At 40.4% G+C, this 17,216-nt stretch overlaps 2 protein-coding genes across 4 annotated transcripts in view; one reads left to right on the top strand and one right to left on the bottom strand.

Annotated features, from left to right (window-relative positions):
• Window positions 1-929: 929 nt before the first annotated feature.
• The window catches only part of cfap90 (cilia and flagella associated protein 90), a 43,043-nt gene continuing 26,756 nt past the window's right edge, over window positions 930-17,216 (top strand). Inside the window, exons 1-3 of one of the 2 annotated variants that reach the window (XM_085446558.1) lie at window positions 1,011-1,245; window positions 1,681-1,797; window positions 3,337-3,594. In XM_085446558.1, the coding sequence (XP_085302684.1) occupies window positions 1,129-1,245; window positions 1,681-1,797; window positions 3,337-3,516 (414 nt within the window). In that variant the 5' untranslated portion in view covers window positions 1,011-1,128 and the 3' untranslated portion in view covers window positions 3,517-3,594. Of the gene's footprint in view, window positions 1,246-1,680; window positions 1,798-3,336; window positions 3,595-17,216 lie in introns of those variants that run through there. The other variant, XM_085446560.1, reaches the window with a different exon arrangement.
• Window positions 6,047-17,216, bottom strand: part of adcy2b (adenylate cyclase 2b (brain)) — a 74,255-nt gene continuing 63,085 nt past the window's right edge. For both annotated transcript variants that reach the window (XM_085446556.1, XM_085446557.1), the window contains exons 19-25: window positions 13,252-13,336; window positions 11,083-11,241; window positions 8,627-8,773; window positions 8,278-8,385; window positions 6,962-7,076; window positions 6,738-6,862; window positions 6,047-6,648 (exon numbers count right to left, since the gene is read on the bottom strand). In XM_085446556.1, coding sequence (XP_085302682.1) covers window positions 6,496-6,648; window positions 6,738-6,862; window positions 6,962-7,076; window positions 8,278-8,385; window positions 8,627-8,773; window positions 11,083-11,241; window positions 13,252-13,336 — 892 coding nt within the window. In that variant the 3' untranslated portion in view covers window positions 6,047-6,495. The remainder of the gene's footprint in view (window positions 6,649-6,737; window positions 6,863-6,961; window positions 7,077-8,277; window positions 8,386-8,626; window positions 8,774-11,082; window positions 11,242-13,251; window positions 13,337-17,216) is intronic.

Here is a 17,216-nt window from a genome sequence, read left to right as displayed (position 1 = left end):
TCACGTTTTACTTCATGATAGAGACATGTGGCTCTATTTCATGAAGGAAATCTGTCTGCACGACTCTTTGGGGCTTAATTGTTAAAGGTATACCTGTCAAATTACAGAAAAGGTTTTAGTAGCTCACACCACAGACTGTACTGTAACTAAAAAGAAGGCAAAGTTATTGTTAATTCACAATAAGGTCCTATTTTATTAATTATTTTAGCATGAGCATATTGTAAAAAGACAGAAATTTCTATAGTAGATTGTCACAGTCTGGCTGTGTTGCTAAAAAGGACTCAAGTGCAGACCAAAACTATGAAACGTGACGTGGATTAACAGAAAACAAGCAGTTTATTAAGGCTGGCAAAATAAATACAAACAAAGGGCATGGGTGAAACTAAATAATAACCTAAACTGGGTGAACTAAAACTAAAACATGAAAAAACCCGAAACATGGTGAACTGACATGGATACCTGAAGATGCGACGTGATGAGCAGACGACCTGACAAGGAATGACTGAAAACTAAACTAAAACTAAACACAGAACACAGGAACACAGGACACACAAACATGAAACACATGAAGGGCAAGGGAGACTTAACAGGGGTTAAAAACACAAGGGGAAACTAATAAGCAAATGAACTTAGATAGCCTAATGAACTTAAACATACCATGAACATCAAAATAAACTAAAACTCAAAACGCTGGGTCAAAAGACCCAGGATCGTGACATAGATAGTGAAAAAAACCCAAACTTTTCTGTCATTTAATGTTTATCTATTACTTTGGTGTACTGTGAAGAATGTTGCAGAGGTATTTCTCATTAGGAAAAGCTGTAAACGTTATGAAAACACAGTTAGAATTCCAAAATGTGCGCCCTCCTTCATATTTTCCATGGAAGTCCAGTGGGCGAGATTGGAGTCTCTAACCTGATTTTTAGGTTTAACACACCTGCTTTGAAAACACTTGATTTAAAACCTTCAGCAGCAAGAGACTCGGAAGTACACGAAACTCCAAAAGCATGTGAAGGCAGCACATCAAGTTGCTAGGTTGGTATCTTAGCAACCCCAGACGCCTGCGGTCTGACTGGACAGTTTGACTGGACTTTTCTGGGGTTTTGAGACAGGTTTTGAGCTAGAACGATGGACGTTTCACTCGAGGCAAAAACCAAACCGCTGGCTACACTGTCAGCCTTCAGCTACGTCACACCGCGAAGAAATGAGCCCAAACAAATGTCCTACTTTAACAACGAAGCGAAGGTAACACTGGTTAGCTAACAGAACCTAGCCAGTTATATTTATTACTGAGTGTTATTTAGGATAACGCTCAGTTATAGTTATAGTTATAGTTATAGTTATAGTTTGTATCTATAACTATAACAATTAACAAAATCTCCAGTTAACAAAATTGGGAATATTAACGCGGGTTAATACATTAAATTGTACCTACTTAAAACTCCTTTCTTAATAAAGTTGCGTTGGTGCTTTTGAACTCCTTTTGAATTATAAACTATATAAAAACGGTTCACCACTCACCCTTTGTATATTTATACATGTATTATGTATTTGCTAGCACTCTTGCGTTCCCCTCTACTATTAACACCTACTTCTCATTGCCCAAAGTGACAAAAAAAAGCATCTCCTTCCACAACAGGAAATACTTTGAATGCTGGACTCTTTCTTCTCCACATTTAGGTCTCAGATGTGTCCATGTATGACCGATTACACAACCATGTTGAGGGTTTTGATATGTGGCTCCCCCGGGATGACAGAAAACACTGGAAAGGAAGAGGACTTGACATAAATAAAGAGGTAATGGTCACGTAATGTAGTGCATACACCTCTTACGGATGCAGAAATACGGGGCATTTAACAAACATTAATTGCATTAAACAACTGCCGCAGACTCCAAGGACAAAAAATATGGAGTTAAAAATGAGAATAATAATTTAAAAATGTTTCATTTTTTTTCTCATTAGAGCATGATGACAGTGTTCTATTTTTCTTCTTCTGTTTCCACTGAATGTAATTGTAAAAATATAGACCTACCAGAGCCAGAAGCACATACTGCCTGACCTTTCTGAAGTCAGAGGTTCCTGGTGTTAACAGAGCTATTGAAAAAGCCCACCCAGAGACACCTTAGTGCCCTCGATAATAATGAGCAGCATGTGTATTTCAGTTTTCCCAAAGACAACAGGGGATAGCTCATACAATTTTGGAGGGCAGCTTTCATTTCTGTCAGTGTGGGACGTAGCAATAAGAAAGAGACTAAATCGAATCTAATCAGAGGAGCAAACCACGATAGTTTCATTAAGTGCAAAAATACCTTTACTTCAACCGTCTTACTGATCAGAACAGTAGCAGGTTTAGTTATCGACCTGAAGCTGTACACTTCAAAGCAACAGATTCACTGGTCTGGTTTTGGGGTTTAAACAGTTAACAGTTAGTTGTTGTTATAGCATTGTTATCTAATGGACACACCCTAGATGTGATGTTTTTAATAGCAAAGAGCCACAATTTTACTTAATTTGCATCTTGTAATAAAAGGTGGAAATATAGCTGTATTATAGGAAATAGTTATATTGAGGTGATAAAGCTGTCCTGGTAGCAGCAGCTCAGAAATATGTTATACAAGGTGTTCAGCTGTATGTCCAGTGAGTGGTGAAGTGTGTGGTCACTAACCACAGCTACAGTCATTTTTTTCAATGAATTCTGTCTTAACTGATGGAGAAATCCATAAACTGTGTCTGCAGCAGCTGATGGAGGAATCCATTAGCTACATCTGTAACAGCTCTGGCGTGCTGATTCAAACAGCAACAGGAATGATGAATCCTTTCAGCAAGTAATACGGACACGTTCCAACAGCTAGCATGCCACAGACACATTCCTTCTGTGCAACGCCTCCACATTTCTTTTTACCGCTCAAATTAATGTCTCTGTTCACCTGAAAATCAGGTACAGTTACACTGTGGTCCTTATGAAATGTAAGACACAAAACCAGCTATGTGTGTAACAATTAGCAAGAAAAAAAATCAACTTCAGCAGGAGATAATGTTGTTTAAAAAAAGGCTGCCTGGTGCCAGAAAAAAAATAACTAAATCTAAATGATCAGTGATGGGGTTATTTTATATGTATATGTATATCTGTGTGTGTGTGTGTGTGTGTGTGTGACATTACCTCAATGTAACTTTGTCATATGAACATAATTGCTGTGGAAACCTCCTGCTTCATGTTTCCCTAAACTTCCTCTTTTTAAAATATGCAACTTTGTGGAAAGAGAAGTCCAACACATGCATCACAGCTAGCGCAGCTTTAACACTTCTTCCATGTGGCCATGCTGCTCCCTTCCAGGAGAGGTCCAGAACTGTGCCGGTGCTGTCCTCGTCAGAGTATGGCCGTCGTCCCGCTCCCACACTCTACTTCACAGAGAGGCAGTATGCGCGTGTAGCCTGCATTAAATCTGAAATCTACATGAAAAATGGGATCTTATGGAGTGTGGAAGAAGGATACGGATCAGTGAGACCTTCTTAAAAGTCTGACGTATCAGTGCATGAAGGCGTTTTTTTCTCACTGTGGAAACTCTAATAATAAACAATGTTGTGCTCTGTAGATTGTTTAGTAAAAGAATGCAAGTGTAAACATTTAACCCACTGACATAACTGTTGACTGTAGTAGCAAGACAGATTTTTATTCTTAATGACTAGAAAAGACCTTTATTTTCTACGAAAGTCCACCTACATTTTCTTCTTCAATCAGCATGAATATAATGTTTCAGTCGAGACTGAAGTGAATCATAACGTATTTCCCAGATTTAGTAGGTGAATTCTCTGTATGGCTCAAAGATTAGATTTTGTTTTCTGACTGCCTTCTTGTGTGATGTTTGTTTTTACACTCTGGGTGTCAGGAATAATGTGAATTTTTGTAATGGGATTTTGTATGGAGCAAATTTGAAAGGTTGAAGCCAGCGTTGGAGTAGCTGGCCAGTTTCTCTCAGGTACTGATCATTTGAACAACCCATTCTTTTTAAATTAGCTTCTACATCAGTGTACGCTGCACTCCCTGCATTTGATCTGTTTTTTTCTTACTGTTTTTTTTTAGTTCACCTCGCCTTACATAAATGCATTTTTTTTACCTCACTAACCTCCTCGGTTCACTAAGTTCTCAGATTCTTTTTGTGTATAAATACTAAACCCACGCAACAGAGATCAGCCTCCTACACGATAAGATTATTTTTGAGTGCAGACAGCTCTCATTTGCTTCTGCCTTTGTACTGTGGCTGAAATAGAGCTCTTATTCTTAGAAACTTGACAAGATTTAAATGTATGTGGTGCTAGAACTGCAGTGATGTTAGGGAGCTGTTAGAGGAGTTGGTGTTTCAAGGTTACAGTGACAAGAAATACCCCGCCCCATAATATTTCCTGGTGTTAGTCCAATTTATGAAGTCCAAAGTCTATTAGCCATCTACCACAACTCTACCAGGCTCTTGTCCGTATTATGTCTTTTGTCCTGTCTGTCTCCCCCAACCTCAAACAGTCCATAGCTGCCCCTTTCTGAGCCTGGTTCTGCTGCATGTTTCTTCCCGTTAAAAGGAAGTTATTCCTTCCCACTGTCACCAAGTGCTTGTTCATAGGGAGTGGTCTGATTGTTGGGGTTTTCACTATTATTTTAGGGTCTTAACCTGGCAATACAGGCTGATACAAGTGTTGTGATTTAATGCAGTATAAATACAATTAAATTGAAATGAATTAAAATGAACTTCATCTGTTGACAGTCTTTATGGACATGCTCACTTGCTTTTCCAGCAGCACTCAGCACACCTGCCCACAGCACTTAGAGTACTACCGAATGGTTTTACTGTCCATGTTATTACTGTACATGATTGACCAGTCAACTCACCTGATCTGTACCTCACACTGTGGTGTATTATTAAACTACTACAAAAGGAAGACAGGAAACAGACGAGGTGAAGGCTATGATCAAGAACATTTTAGCTGTGCCATAAGCCATAAGAGCGCTGCATTGATCCTGGAATTAATGATAAACGAGCCTCAACCAAGCACTGAGTGTAGAAATATATATATTTTTCAGAAGTTGGTCATTTCTATATTGTAAAGCAGTTTTGATTTTCATCTGTTGTGTATTGAATTTCTAAATCTCAGGAGCCATAAACCACAATGATATTTTCTAAAAGATTTAAAATCTTTGCAATCGTGAGCAATGAATATAGAGTATATGAACGGTTACCTTTTTATGAACCTGTACATATATAGTACATATATTTATAGCAAAAGATGCTCAAAATAAACATGAACAGATGTTCAAATAATCACTATCAAGCTTGTAATGACATTGAGATTAGCTGTTGGTTATCAGGGTTTTGACTCTTGGCTCTGTGCCATGTCAAAGAGGTAAAAAGTTCCTAATATATGTAAGTTGAAACCTTCTGTTTATGAGGGGCAGCCAATCAAGAGAAAGCTAGCTCAAAGGAAGGTGAATGGCAGAGTGAAATACTGAGCTTCACCATAGCTCTGAGCAGGTAAACACTCTAAGGGTTATTTTGAACTGTGATTCAAGCAGCGTAAGACTAAAGATACAGAACTGGAAATGAGCATCACAACTTTAAAGCTAATGAAACTAATGAGCTACTGACTCCAGTGAATACTTCGTGTGTTTACAGTGTGACAGATCTTTTATCGTGCTCTTCTGTTTAGAGCACTAAACCAAAGACAGACAAAGGACGTCAGTTTATATACAAATGTTTAATGAATAACAAAAGAATGGCAGTGGACATTTACACACATGCGGTTGGTTTGGTTCCAGATGGATTATAAAAAAGAAACCTCTACTTTTGAGCCCGCGCCTGAGTCCACCTGCTCGAGTGGGACACAAACGCGGCTCTGTAGTTATAAATACAAATCACAGGTTCTGGCAAACTAACCATCACGCTGGCATTTTGTTGGCAACAATAGCTCTAAATGACAATAAACTATTGTAACATCCATTTGCAATAAAATGGAACAAACCGGCTCACATTGCCAACCAAGCGTAGATAGGGAAAAAACAAAAAACCACAGCTCGGCAGGCGGCTCAGTTTGCTCGAGTGTAAGGCTCTGAAGCACAGCAACACTGGCATGGGTAATTAGCTCCACACCGCTACTATTGTACAGACGGGTGACTGCGGTCCTTGAGAGCTGCACTAATTTAGCAAACCTCCCTTTGAGTCAGGCACTCCTTTAGACAGTCAAGTGACCCCTCAGAGTGAAGTCCTTGTTACACTTGAGATGTGAAAACCATCTTAAGTGCAGCCTTGAAGGACTGCGGCGGTGCACCTTGGCTCCAGCTTACACTGTGCTGCTAAGGACAAAAGTGGTTCTTTACAATCATCTATCCGTCGTGCTGCTGGCTTCTGGTAATGAGTTTTACTTAACAGAGAATGACAAATCACTTCTACGGCCACTTTGTGTGCGCAATTGTGTCGTCAAGTCTATTTGTTCGGTTAGCGTGGCGTGCTCAAGGCATCACGGTCCCTTGTGACAGAGATCTGGTCATCTCTGTGTGAACAAAGTAGGTCTTCAGCTCTCCTTTACCCTTCACATTGATGATGCCGCGACATGAACACATGTACCCTAATTTTGTTAAGATTTCACGTGTCTCCTCTGTTACCTGCACAGAAGGACGAGATGTGATTAAAAAAAAAAAAAATTCAATAAAATTTGGCAAGAAATACAAGCGTGCTTTGGAAGACATCCCACCTGTATTTTTCCCAGTAACCCAGTGGTTTCCATCCTACTGGCCACATTCACACTGTTTCCCCAGATGTCATACTGAGGCTTCTGGGCTCCAATTACTCCTGCAATCACTGGCCCATGGTTTATGCCTTACAAATAGACAAAGCAGTTAACATTTCAGAATGATTACACACCTTTATGTAAAGTGAAATCTGTGCCGTGTTCATGCTACGAGGAAGAGCTCTCACCGATCCGCAGTCTGAAGTCATTAAAAGAGTGCTTGTTGATGACATCCAGCTTCCCAACGAGAGCAAATGCAAACTCCACCATTGTGCCAATGTGCATGTACTGTCTGTCGTGTTCCTGAGGGTAATGAAGAGAAAACAGTCACAGGGGACACTAGTGCGAGATTGTGACTGTTTATGTTTTTAAAGTGATAGTAGCTTGGTTTTACACTGGGCAGTAAACGCTTTGGAGATGAAGTTTACAGCAGCACAGCTGGATAGCAACAGAAACAGGTTGCTAAGCCGGTTACGGTTGGGCCATAATAAAATGTTAAATTTATAGTTTATTACACCTAGCCAGCATTTCCTACATGAAAATACTTCCAAATCTCAATGCTCTTACAAGATGTTCCCCTTATTTGTTGTCGCATAGCTTAACTGAGTAATATTTCTGCCTCGCAAGGGTTAAGGCTTTTAATTTAATTGTCTAATTTAATAACTACGCATATCCCTAGTATCTGGGGAATACTTGTCTCTGTAACACCACAAAAAGGGGTTAGGAGTAAGCTAGTTTCCCAAACTTGCTGCTTAATGAGTTAATGCTAAAATCCTCAAAACCTTTTCATGCCCAGATGTAAGGCAAAGCATTTAAAGAAGATAAATCCTGGTTCTCTACACAGAACAAATGATCTAGCCAGGGCTGTGACTGATCTGCTCTCATTCCATTTTCATTTATAATACTGGAACAAAAACACTTGATTCAAAACAAAGCTAATCCCCCCATGTTATTTACTGATGTCATGTACAGTATTGTGCGATCAAGTGGGTTTTTTTTTTTTAGCTTTACATGCTTCTTTATCAGCAAGCTGGAAACATTAAAAAGTGACAGAGTTGGCAACAGCTGATACAATCAGCCTGCAGCAGTCCAGCAAATCAGCCATCAAAGAGACGCCTGCTTCTGTCTGCCCCTGTGTGAAATCAGCTACGCATTGTTATAAAAATTACCAAGGATTCTGAGTGCAGAGCGCTCTTATCCCTGCAGACTACATTATGTGCTCTGCTAGAAGATGCAGGTGCAGCAACAGTGACTGGGGGGTTTGGGTGGCTGGTGGGGGCTTTGCAAATGTCAATTAAGCACATTTCCACCAATCAGGAAGGTTTTTTTTCTTTTAAACAAAGCACAGTGCTGCCACATTTCTGAACGATGATCTAATTTGCTTACACTGATGTATTCAAAGTGCAGTAATGAATCACTGGTGCTTGAATGATATGCAGATTGTCTGGAGCAGCAGTAAACACTGTGTGGCTCTTTGTGAATGCAGACGTGTGTAGAAACTTGCCTGTGCACAATCTGGTCCTGGCGTCACGTTGAGTCCAGTCGCAGCCATGTAGGTAGAACCGATGGTCTTAATCTTCTCCACTCCGCTGAATTTTGGCTTGGACAGCAGCTGCGGGCGCAGGAGGAAAAGAGCCCATTATATTACATCTACAAGAAGCAGGAAATAGCGGTGGCTTTCAGCCAAACGCTGGCGTTTTCTTCTGCTTTCCCTGCTACTTTAGAGCATAATAACCAAGTGTGATTGCTTCTCAAAAAAAAGCAGCAGGGGAAGGTTATTTTTTTCTTTTTCGTTTTTTCCTTTTTCCATTGTGACTGAGACAGCAAGGATGATCAATATGAGAGGAGTTTACCTCATCAAAGTCTGCTATGATCTCGTTGAGAAGACGGAGACATTCCAGTCCCTCCTTATTGACATCAGACTCAGTATAAAACTCTTTGAAGTCTGGGATGGAGGCGAACATCACACACACCGACTCGTACGACTGATGATAAAGGTCCTGGTAACGAGCGAGAAGAAGATAACGGCTCTATGGGTTGTATTGATCTGGCACAGGTGAAGGAAATCTATGAGCTGAATAGCTCGTGCTGAACAATGACACCGACTCTTTAAATAAATACGAAGAAGCTTTAATCATGTCTGCGGGGGGACTCTGGGTGTTTGCAGGAGCAAAATAGTAACAGCGTTCATTACAAGACAGACAGAAGTAAGAGCAGAGCAACTGAGGTGAAGCACGGGAACGGAAAGTATGTTAAGCAAGTAGGCCACGTCTAATACAGCGTCTGTGGAAAGAGTGAAATAACAGAAATCAAAAGGGAATGTGTTTATTAAACTCCACTGGGAAAGAAAATGATTTGAACAATATGTGACAGATAAGGAATATCATTATAAAGGATATGTGTTAACAGCACATATAAAATATGCAGTTTTTATCATGTATTTTTCAGTCAGTACCACGATAGTCAAAAGAAGATTATTTCCATCTGCACTGATTTATGCTTGGTGGTGTGTGCTATTCTAGTAGATTATCATGAAGATGCCAACCACGAAACAGAGGAAACATTAGTGACGACAGATATGACCCTAATTAAGTCAAATATAGCATTAGGAGGTAATTTATTTTATTTTTGATATTTTTTTGATTTATTGATTAGCATTCAAATATCTCAGTGAATACAGAATAAAGATTACCACAAAGCAAGAAAGCGCGAGACAAGGGTAGACAAAGGTATTGGCTGAAGCATATGCTTATTACGCCAACCCTTTTAACAAAAGATCATTTAGCATGCAGCTCCTGTACACAGGGCTCGAAGCAAAGCTTAAAACAAAGCAAAAACAAACAAACAAACAAACAAAAACTTTCCACCTTAGATAAGTAACTACATCAAAGCAAAACAACCAAGAGTTCCAGTATTATTATTTTTGCTCTTTTCATTCTTGATTTATATATTTTTCTAATACTTTATTTTTAAACTTGTTTTTAAACAAGGAAAATGAACTCCACCTTTTTAAATCACTGTCATAACTATTCCACAAGTTATCTCCTCTAACAGAAACACATCTCTGCTTTATGTTTGTCCCAGGTGGAGGTGGGTAATCAGGTGGAGGTGGGTTGCAAAGTGGCTTGCAGGTGCACAGCATTGGTGGGAGGACTATGAAAGCGTAGACCTCATTCACAGAGGATTAGAGACCAACCACTGGTTGCTGGGAGAAAATATAACCTTCCTGACCAGTTGGCAAGTGGTTGCTGGCTGTCACAGGTTGATATCGGTCACAATGTGGTGCTGCACTGAAAACCTCCTTGCGATGACTTCTGTTGCCAGCAGATTGCCATCATCACCTCTAGCTTGTATGGAAGATGCCAACTTGTTTGCAAAAAAACTACTGAAACTTAAAAAAGTGGAATGCAAAATGGGAACAAGGAATGTTCACCTTCAGAGTAAAAGTTGCATCTTACTGCTGCAAGGTTTAGGTGAACAGTTCCCATTTCCATATATTAGCCGTGGCCAGTTTCACATAGCGACAGCCAGAAACCTTCCACAACTACCCACCAACCGACTGGGCCATACTTAGTTTTCCCTAGCAACAAGTGTTTCCCAAACAGTCTCTGACTGGTCTCTAGGCCTGTGAGATGGGGGCCTATGTGAAATTTGCTCATTGGGTCTTTAGAAGGGTATCAGCTGTATCTATGGTGATGGGGCGGACATCAGGATCAACGTATCTTCTGGGATAACGGCTGAGCTACCTGAACTACCTCTTTACACAATTAGTTTGATATTTTGTATTTTTCTGCATGGTATATATGAAATAAAAACAACTATATTAGCTTAAGCAAGAAGATTTAAAACAGCGGGAAACAGGTTCTTTTCTAAGTACTAAATCTCATTTCAGTACTTAATATTTCTGGGAAGCCAGTGTTTTTTGGCCCAATTCAGTAATTTCCTGGGGAAACTGCTGATTTCAGAACATAACACTCACAATGTGCTATTCTTTACTCTTTTCTTTTCTTTTTTTTTGATTAAAGCCTTTCACCTCCTGAAAAAAGGGTCGGGAAAAGAACAAATGACGCAGGGATGTTACTCGAGGTGAAAAGATGGGTGCATTAAATCTCATTCTCATTTATTGAGTCATAACTCATTCGAGTCTCAGCACACAGTAATGTGTATCCTAATTTTAGGTTCACTGCTGGTTATTGTAATTAAATGTCCATAAATCTGCTAAAAAACTGCGGAAGGCTTTACCTTCTATAGTACTAGTGCTAAAAATGGGTACACTTGAACAGGAATGCATAACAATACAGCACTCTACCTCATTTTTCCAGTTTCTCCCCAGGAAGTGTTCAGCCACGTGAGCTGGTAGGACGTTCTCCAGCAGAACCCGGTTGAGGTTCTCCATGGTTTCGATCTCCTCACACTCCCTCTTGAACTTATCCCTCCACAGGAAGTCTAACCTACAGTAATATTCATTCTGTTACAGGAGGACACAGAGTAAAGAGACACCAGCGTCATTCACACCCAGCACTCTCTCAGTAGAAACTTGAACCAAAAACAGGGGAAAAAAACAACTAATACACAGAGAAGAAAGCGAATTTTAAATTAGAGTTAATTGCAAATATTCATTTTTTATAACACAAATCTAATCACAGACAGGATGCTGTAAAAACATCTTCCATATATTCGTCCACGATATGGGAGCATTTCTCAGCGACCGGCTGCCCGTATCCCATTCTAATCATCGCCACTGAACGGAAACTTCATAGGCTATCTCGAGCAACCTCACCGACTGAAACTAAAGGGCATGCTTGGTATTCATAGAAAATTAAAGCTCCAATAATACAACAATGAAACAATGCGTGAAGCTCCGCTATGATGGCTCAAGGAAATCGAGAACAGACAGGGCTGTTTTGCATAAAAGATAGCCACTGCTTTTTTTTGTTTTTTCTGCTCTTTGCTTTTTCAAGCTTGAGGTAGTTTTGAACCGTCTAAATATGTCAGGAAGATTCATATAGGGAGGTCAAAACATCCCAGGAGTGTGTGTGTGCATCAGGCAGCATCCCCTGAACGCACCATCATTATGCTCTCATGTATGTGAACGCTGCAGGCTTCTTGTGGGCTGGCCCCTACGGTGTGTGTTTGCGTGTGCGTGGGAGCATTTTTAGTGTCCTTTGAGATGTACTTCATGTGTGTGGTTCGTAGTCTGGATGATGTATGTGTGCACTAAATACGTTTCCCCTGAGATTAAAGTATGATGCCTATTTAGAAGACTAACAGCGCTGAGATCTTGCGCTATAGTGTTGATAGCCTGAGGCTGAAATGCAAATACAGAGGAGCTTCTTGCCCTCTGAGGACAGCAAGTCTGAACCACTTGTCACGGCGAGTGGGAAGAGCCGTGTGAAAAAAGGAAAAAGAGAAGAACTGTGACACCACTTGTTCGTGCGCATGTATATATGCGCCTATGCACAGTATGAGTATGTGCAGTTTTGTGGCACAATAAATTCCAGTACCTCTTTTAGGCTGAAAAAGTAGGCCGAAAGAAGTAGAGCTCATATCAGATGCTGTTTAGAAACCAGCTAAAAAGCCTGTAAATGAGTTTTGCTCCATTGCGCAGCTGTTCGTCAGGGATGAATTACAGATGCCTTGTTTACAGTAACCTGCTTTCCCCTCTCTTTGACTAAATGCCTGGGAAAAGCCTCATTAGAGCTAAAGATGAAGAATTTGTAAGGCAAATTTCTTAATAGCAGCCTAAAGCATATACAGCCAACTCCAGTGGAAAATGTGGGCAATACCACTCGAAAGACCTTTTGACCTGTTTTAGAAATGATATTTCTCAATAACCCAAAAGCATTGTTAAAAAAAACAAAACCCAATTACCTCATGATCTGTACGTGACAAAGAGTTTCACTCAGCAAAGTTGTGTTTCCATAACAAAGTCCCCCCTCTTTTCTGCTGAGAGTGACCCAGAATGAGAACAACACAGGGAGCTAGTTTGGACCAACTGTGCCTCTCAGAGGAGCCCCAGTTTGGGTACTAAAGCTCTTGTGGCTGTCCTTCTGTCCCGAACATCAGCTTTGAGGTCAGAGATGATGGATGGTATACCTCACAAAAAAAAAAAAGAAGATAAAACACAAACACCCAATGTGTGTCAGATGAGTTTGGGTCTTATGAAGTGAGGATGGTGGGCACAGAGGAGATGGAGGCAGTGGGCCAAACTGGCAGATCTAATGCTCCAAAGATATTTTGATCTTTCTTTATAATGAGCCAAGTCCTCCAACACTGTTTAACTGTCTTTCATCTGTTCCAGAATAATTTCTACAAAGTCATAAAAGTCGTTCCAGAACGACCGGGGCTAAATTTCCCAAAAACATCTCTGCTCCACTGAGTCAGTCGCTGATTCTGCGATTGTGCTGAATGACCTGAAAAGAATCGTAGCGTTCAAAGGGAAAAAATTACACGAGACCACTTTGAGGAAGCTGCTCACCTGCCTGGCTAAGACCAGTAGCGTAATGAAGAAGATGAACAGAGATACAGAACCCATGGTCTTTAGATCCTTCAGGACTCCCGGTCTGTAAGGAGAGGAAAATGCTATAACAACATTCAGCATTTTATTCTGAAAATTCAAAAGCTTAATGCTCTCACACACAAACTGTGGTTTACATTATTCCATCACACATACACTCCATCCTACTGCTGGAAACAGCTACTGGTAAACCAGGTTTGTGCATGAATCCACATGAAAGCCCATAAAATGCAATTTTTCCTCCTGCTTCAGTAACATTTGGTAAAAGTATGGATACCGACTGTTATTTTAGAAATCACTGAGCCCCTTTTAAACTAAGGCCATAAATAAATAAGTTTTAACATATATACATAAACAGTATATTGCCAAATGTATTAAGTTATCTGCCTTCATATGAACTTGAATGACATCCCATTCTTCATTCATAGTTTAAGATGATGTCAGCCCACCCTTGTAGCTATAATGGCTTCCACTCTTTTCGGAATGCTTTCCTAAAGGTTTTAGGAGTGTGTCTATGGGATTTTTTGACCACTTCCTGAAGTGCATTTGTGAGGTCGGACGCTGATATTGGACCTTGGTCCTGGCTCAAAGACTCTGCTCTAATTCTACCCAAAGATGTTCTGTCAGGTTGAGGTCAGGGCTCTGTGCAGGCCGGTCAAGTACATCCACAACAAACTCGCTCATCCCTGTTGTGTTGTAACAGGAAGCGGCCAGCTCCAAACCGTTTCAAGAGTTTCTTTCATAGAACTAAGGGTCCCAGTCCAACTCCTGAAAAACGAACCCCCACCATAATCCCTTTTCCAGCAAACTTTACGCTTTATGCCGTTTTCCTGGCAACCGCCAAACCCACTGGATATCCAGATGAAGAAGTGCGATTCGTCAATCTGGAGAACATGTCTTTACTGCTCTAGAGCCCCGTGGCAGTGTGCTTTACACCACTGCATCTGACACTTTGCATTGCACTTGGAGGTGTAAGGCTTGGATGCAGCTGCTCGGCCATGGAAGCCTATTCCTTGAAACTCTCTATGCACTGTTCTTGATCAAATCTGAAGCCCATTTGGAGGTCTGTAATTGGCTCTGCAGAAAGTTGGGGACTTCTCTGGACTATGCACCTCAGCATCTATTGACCCGAATCTGATTTTACGTGGCATATCACTTCATAGCTGAGTTACTGTTGTTCCCACTCACTTCCACTTTGTTATAATCCCACTAACAGTTGACTGTGGAATACTTAGTAGTGCGGAAATTTCACGACTGCTTAGGTGGCATCCTATCAATGTACCACACCGGCAACACATTCTTTCACAAATGTTTGCAGGAGCATTTTTTCCCTTGCTTTTATATAATTGTGGCCATAGAAGTGATTTAGATAGGTGGTGAGTGAATACCTTTGGCAATATTGGCCTAGACACAGGGTTTGTGACATTGCTTCATCTGTGTCTATGATACAACATGCATCTGTATGTTAAACGTACCAACAGCAGAGACAGAGAGAAAACACTTGTCGCACTTGTGGAAATGAGTATTCTCAGCATCAGCTCTAGTTACGTGTAACCACACTTTTCAGCGTGTAGTTTTCTCTGCTATTGTCACTAAGTAAAGTGGCAAAGTGAGTGTGTTTGTGTGTCGCTGGGTGCTAAGGTGCTGCTGCAGCTGCCTAGTTGTTAGATGAATGTGCAAATCTTACTGGAAATAATAAAAGCTGATCAGACATTTGCAGATCTTTCACAGAAAAGTGCACAGGGTGCTTAAGTCACGAAGCTGACACATTCAGATGCTGTCAAGGACTGTATGTCTGAGAGAGGACTGACTGACTGCTAGGTTTGGCCTTTTCTTTGTAACTGTTTGCTGTACGGCTTCTCTCACATCGATGTGGAGGGATTTTAGTCCACTCTTCTTTACAGTGTTGCTTCATTTCATTAAAATCTGCAGGCATTCGTTTATACACAGCTCTTTTAAGATCTTACTATTTACTACTTCAGTCAGGTTGAGGTCTGGACTGATTGGGCCATCGCAGCACTGTGATTCTTTTCTTTTTGCTGCTTGTCTTAAGATAATTGTCCTGCATCACTCAGTTTGGGCTAAGCTTCAGCTGTCAGTAAGATGGTCTTACCTTTGTCTCTAGAATACTTGATATTACTTGAGTTGATAAGCTTTTTGTTTTGGTTAAGAAACAGTAATTTGATTGAGTTTTATTTTTTTAAGACTCTAGTTTTGAAGAAACAGAAAAGAATTTGGGAAACAATTAGCCCCCAAAAAATCAGTGTCCACAGTTTTTATAAATTGGCATAACTATGAACAAGCACTGCTAGATTCTTCTCTTTTGTATCTATTCATTTTTTGAAAACTTCCCTTATTATCCCATTTGAACCTTGTGTAAATGTTCACCAGTAGATTGTGGTCAGCCTAATTCTGGTTTTACTGCCCCTCCTAATTTAAGTTCATAATCCTAGTAATGGTAGATGATAAAGGACAAACACATTTTAGTTAGCCAAAAGAGAGAAAAAACATTAAGGTTAGACTGAGACCCATAGCAGTCATGGCTATGGGGTCCAGAAAACAGATGAGGTCAATTAAACATTATGCAGTGTTTTATATTTGGACCCCTGGCTGTGGTTCATCTGTAGGAAGTGTACTCAGACAGCAAAGTGACTCTTGACCTCTAAGTTTTTCCCTATTGAGTCAGCTGTTTACCTCAGCTGTCAGTGTTGGGTGAGAAACATCCACTTTTTATATTCTGGAGGAAGCTGTAAAACTTTGTGAAGGGACTCTGAAACGAACGAGTTGATGAGTCAGCGAAGCTCACTTTTGACTGAGTTGTTGAGGATACCCCGATCTTTTCTATTCATAACTTCTGCTGTTTTTGCTTTTGTTAGCTGCTGTTGGATGTCTAATCTGTTGACAATAGGTAACTGTGACAACTTGAGGAATAAATGAGCATGTTTATGCAAATGCTCATGTGTTAGAGCCTTGACTTTGGTTCAGGAGGTCAGGCTTGAGGTTAGGAACAAGATGACATTTTATCAATACTGCTTGTCTCTTTCTTTTTTTGGTAAAGGGGACCCTTTCTCCGATGATAAAATACAGGTATAATATTTCATGTCTGCAGTTTAAAAGGGCAGGCATGAATTGAAATGTGCCTCCACAGCATGCCCAGGCCTAAAACTTCCCTTCTCCTCCCCTCTCTTCTCCTAACGTACTTTGTATGTGGCTGATGTGTAGTCATATAATTAAAATCTATTTGGTCAGAAGGGAGATGTCCTTCCTGGCCACTGTATTTAAAAACGGCAGAAAGCCTGCACCCACTCCTCTATATTTTTAATACATGAACTATAAATTTATCAACTTACTTCAATGATTAGTAGCTGTAGCTTCTAGCTCAACAGCCTGTGGATATGTAATCCTGTGCCTGTTATAACACAGACAGTACAACTAAAGTTCTCCTTCAAGATACTAAAGTGGAAATTACTATTTGTCAGCCCTGGTCTGTTTCTTTTTTGTTTTTCCACTTCATTGCTATTCTTATTTACTTGCCTCCGTGCTCTGGCAAAAGCAGTATTGTCTTCATGCTAATAACAGCTGAGGTGAAGAAGACAAACAAAAGGAGAAATATGAGCTTGAGAAAAAAACTTTTTCTTTCCGCAGTCTCTCTAGGTGCCCTGGAAACTTTTTGCATAATGGGATTTTGTCAGCAGTGAGACTCTAGCTGTCAGTCAAAAGTGAATTGAGCTCCATCAACACAAACTGCTGCCATTCATCATCCCCATCTCCAGGGGTTACACTTGATCGACAGTCACATGGGATATCGCTGCCTCAGCATCAGTCTTCCCCCGTGGTCCGGTCTCATTAGTCATTTTAATAAGCTCTTTTCTACTGATGTGAGCAGGCTGCAGGGTCAGCGTGATGGAGGGTTTCAAACAGATAAT

The sequence above is a fragment of the Copadichromis virginalis genome, linkage group LG22 (assembly GCF_057382275.1).
Source record: "Copadichromis virginalis isolate Kocher_CV1m ecotype Utaka linkage group LG22, C_Virginalis_male_GT1.1, whole genome shotgun sequence".
Classification (NCBI taxonomy): domain Eukaryota; kingdom Metazoa; phylum Chordata; class Actinopteri; order Cichliformes; family Cichlidae; genus Copadichromis; species Copadichromis virginalis.
The sequence above is the reverse complement of the archived record's forward strand: the minus strand, read 5'-3'. Positions and strand labels throughout refer to the sequence as shown.